The sequence below is a fragment of the Sinocyclocheilus rhinocerous genome, unplaced genomic scaffold, assembly GCF_001515625.1.
Source record: "Sinocyclocheilus rhinocerous isolate Xijiao unplaced genomic scaffold, SAMN03320098_v1.1 scaffold484, whole genome shotgun sequence".
Classification (NCBI taxonomy): Eukaryota; Metazoa; Chordata; class Actinopteri; order Cypriniformes; family Cyprinidae; genus Sinocyclocheilus; species Sinocyclocheilus rhinocerous.
The window spans coordinates 792,842-796,223 of record NW_015658063.1 but is presented as its reverse complement, the minus strand read 5'-3'; the positions used below and the strand labels follow the sequence as shown (position 1 = coordinate 796,223).

Here is a 3,382-nt window from a genome sequence, read left to right as displayed (position 1 = left end):
TCTGTAATGTAGAAAGTTGTGCCATATTCACCCGAGCCGTGGATCTTTCTAACATAATAATGTCTTGAAGTTGCATTAGCCACTTGTACATATCCAAAGTATGTGGAGGGAGCCAGTGTTGTGCTAACAATTTTTTGGCAGATGTCAACCCGGCAAGCCAAATCATTTTTTGCAACTTAGAAAAACTCAACGCAGAATTGTCATTCAATAGTAATACAGCAGGGTTCACCGGTATAGGGTACTCAATAATTTTTGATAAGGTAGTACATACTGCATTCCAAAATATTTTGACCTCTTCACATTCCCACATCATGTGGAAAAAGGTTCCAAGTTGTTGATCAGAACAGTTATTGCAGAAGGGGCTGAATGAAGAGTCAATACAATGTCTTTTCAGTGGGGTCTAATAAGTTATGTGACAAAAGTTAAAATTAATCAGTTGGTGATTTGGATTTCTTGATGAAGTGAGAATGATCTGCCATGTTCTACCCCAGTTCATGATATCCTCATCAAGTTCACAATCTCTTTCCCATAAACGCTGTATAGCTAAGCCCTTTGATGTAGCCTCCAAAACCTTCCCGTACATCCATGAGGTAAAGTGCCTAGACAAAGTCATATCAAGCCGACCAATAATTGGATGCAAGGGGAGCCTTTCCCCCCAAAATCCTTTTTTTCTTATTGATCTTAGGAAATATTCTAATATTTTGAGATACTGGATTTTTTACTTTCATGAGCTGTAAGCTCTAATCATCAAAATTAAAACAAAAACTTTTGAAATGTTTTACTTTTCATGTAAAGGATCTAAAATATATGCAAGTTTCACTTTTTGAAATGTTACAAAAAAAATATTTTTCACAATATTATAATTTTTTGAGATGCACCTGTATATTTTGAGACATTTTGCTTTGAGAAAGAAAAAGCAATAGAGAAAGTAAAACCTGGAATATTTCTTTTAAATAATAAATTAATAAATGGCAAAAAAAAAAAAGACGTGCTTAATTGTTGTAATTGTGATACTGCATTGAAAGAAAAACCAAATATGATTTCCATCTTAAAATTTTTGAGTTTGATATTTTATGCAATATTTTAAGACATGAAAGGGATATAAAATGTACTGAATATACTGAAAATGCAGAGATCTTCTAATCATGTCACTGTTAAAATTATAGATAGTCAGGACACGATTATAAAACATGAGACAGTGGGCCAGTAAAAGCAGTAAAATTACCCTGATGAAAATCTGTGTAATAGAAATGATATGAACCTTCTTGTATTCTCTAATATTACACTCTAAATACATTCTGAAGCACAGAATGTAGAATGAGATCAAATTTGAATAAATAACAAAATATAAATTTACTCCAAAATACACTAAGAAAAAGCCATTTTTTAAAAATCCATTTCAGTCAGAAGGATAAACACAGTATATAACCAAAGGAAAAAATAATAATTTATTCATTCAAATTAATGTGTTAAAATGAGTAAATAAACAGAATTACCAAGGTTGCAACAGAGGACTTACAAATAAAGCTCGAAACCTAAAGTATATTATATAAATTATTAAAATAAATAACACTTGTACAAGAACTGAAAGATGAAAGAGCAGCAATGTTACGGGTGATGTTAAATAATCCCAATGAAGTATACATAGCGTCATTAAACCTTTGATGAGTTCTAATTTACTCAGTTTTTGAAAGATTTTGACCATGTGAAAGAGCTCTGGGCAGCTGTCAATACCTGCAAACTCAACTTAAAAGCACTTTTGTAAGGAATCACTGACAAAAAAGGCAAAATATTAGATCTTGAAAACAGAGAAAAACAGAGAAGAATCTCATGCAAAGGTTGTCTGATGAGTATAGGAATTCCTGGGAATTACAATAATGAAATCATTTCAAAATGCGGTAAATAGCAAATTAAGAGTACATCTTGTGTACTTAAATATACCCTTGATATGAGCATGTCCACTTAACCAACAGAAAAGCTAAAAAAGGTTCTGTAATTTAATTTGGGGAGACCACCGGAATATGCCAAAGCTTACACATATCTTATTGATAAACAGACACACAGTGAATCAAAAAACAAAACGAACAAGTAAATGGATACAACAGGCTCAAAGGAATCAAAGACAGCTAATTTATAGAACTAAAAGTATTTCATTGTGTTATGGTCTTGTGCTTTGGCCTTAAATGTCTCGTAGCTCTTGTTCTGGCTAGAATTACCTCTAGTAAAGGTTTGAGAATGTGTCTTCCCCTCCACGTTTAAAGATGTCCAGTTATTCTCCAATAACTTCTTAATACCTTTATTCAACAACTTTATTCAAAAAGAGGCATTTGCGCCTGTCTCCCTGTCAGCACAAACAGGTCCTCATCTCAACATTTCACATACAGCGATAGTATGACGACGCAAAATGATCGAGTCTTTTACAAATATAATGCTGATAAAAAAAACAGTTCTGCAGGTTGTTTCCTTGGAAATGTTTGCTTCAGTTCCACCCAGCTTCAGTGCCCTTGCATCGAACAACCAGTGAAGCAACAGTTCTTTAGTAGGTTCTGACAACAGATTCGAGCGAACCTTCAGACCAGCTCAAGTACCTTTAGAAACAGGAAAATCATTTGCAGTGCAATTCGATTTAGAGTTTTCAGAAATGAAGTATTCAACAGCTGAGCGAATGCGACTACAGGAGGACAGATCCTCCAGCTTTAAGTAATAAAAAACAGCTCTCTGCAATAAATATTGACATTTGTGTAGCTATGTATTGTTTTACAGTACGACTCACCTTGATTGTTCCTTGACTGTTGGCTGCAATCAACACATTTGACTCCTGAGAATCAAAACAGAGAAATGAGGGCATTTCAGAGCATTGACAGAATGTCCAAAACAATATTTAGTCTGACAGCCTATTCACCTGTCTGAGATGTTTGGCCTAAACCTCCCAGGTCATTCCAGACTCAAAAACTCAGTCTGTGTTTCATTATTGTTATACGTTCACAAAAAGGCCTTGACATTTTATTTCTGCATAATTTATGTTAGGATGAGAAAGGCAATTAATTAAGACCAAGACACTAAGCAGAAATTCAGCCTGGTCAGCACATTGGTTTTGCACACAATTATTGTGGATTTTTTTTTTTTTTATGGGAAAATGTCAAGTATAAAAGGTACGTAATACACAAGGGATTTGGAAGAAGAGGTAATGTTTATGTGGGGCTTTCAGCTGATAAAGCAGGCAAAACATGAATCCACGCGTTTCATTTTCTAATATTTCTGAGCTGATCAGGCTTGATCACAATTATATTATATTAATATTAAAGGGGTCATATGATGCGATTTCAAGTTTTCCTTTCTCTTTGGAGTGTTACAAGCTGATTGTGCATAGATAAGATCCCTG

General features: G+C 34.1%; 1 protein-coding gene across 1 annotated transcript in view; it reads right to left on the bottom strand.

The window, feature by feature from the left end:
- Positions 1-1,572: 1,572 nt before the first annotated feature.
- LOC107722073 (E3 ubiquitin-protein ligase RFWD2-like) overlaps positions 1,573-3,382 on the bottom strand; it is a 21,522-nt gene continuing 19,712 nt past the window's right edge. Inside the window, exons 19-20 of the mRNA XM_016530297.1 lie at positions 2,774-2,818; positions 1,573-2,588 (exon numbers count right to left, since the gene is read on the bottom strand). Coding sequence (XP_016385783.1) covers positions 2,571-2,588; positions 2,774-2,818 — 63 coding nt within the window. The 3' untranslated portion in view covers positions 1,573-2,570. The remainder of the gene's footprint in view (positions 2,589-2,773; positions 2,819-3,382) is intronic.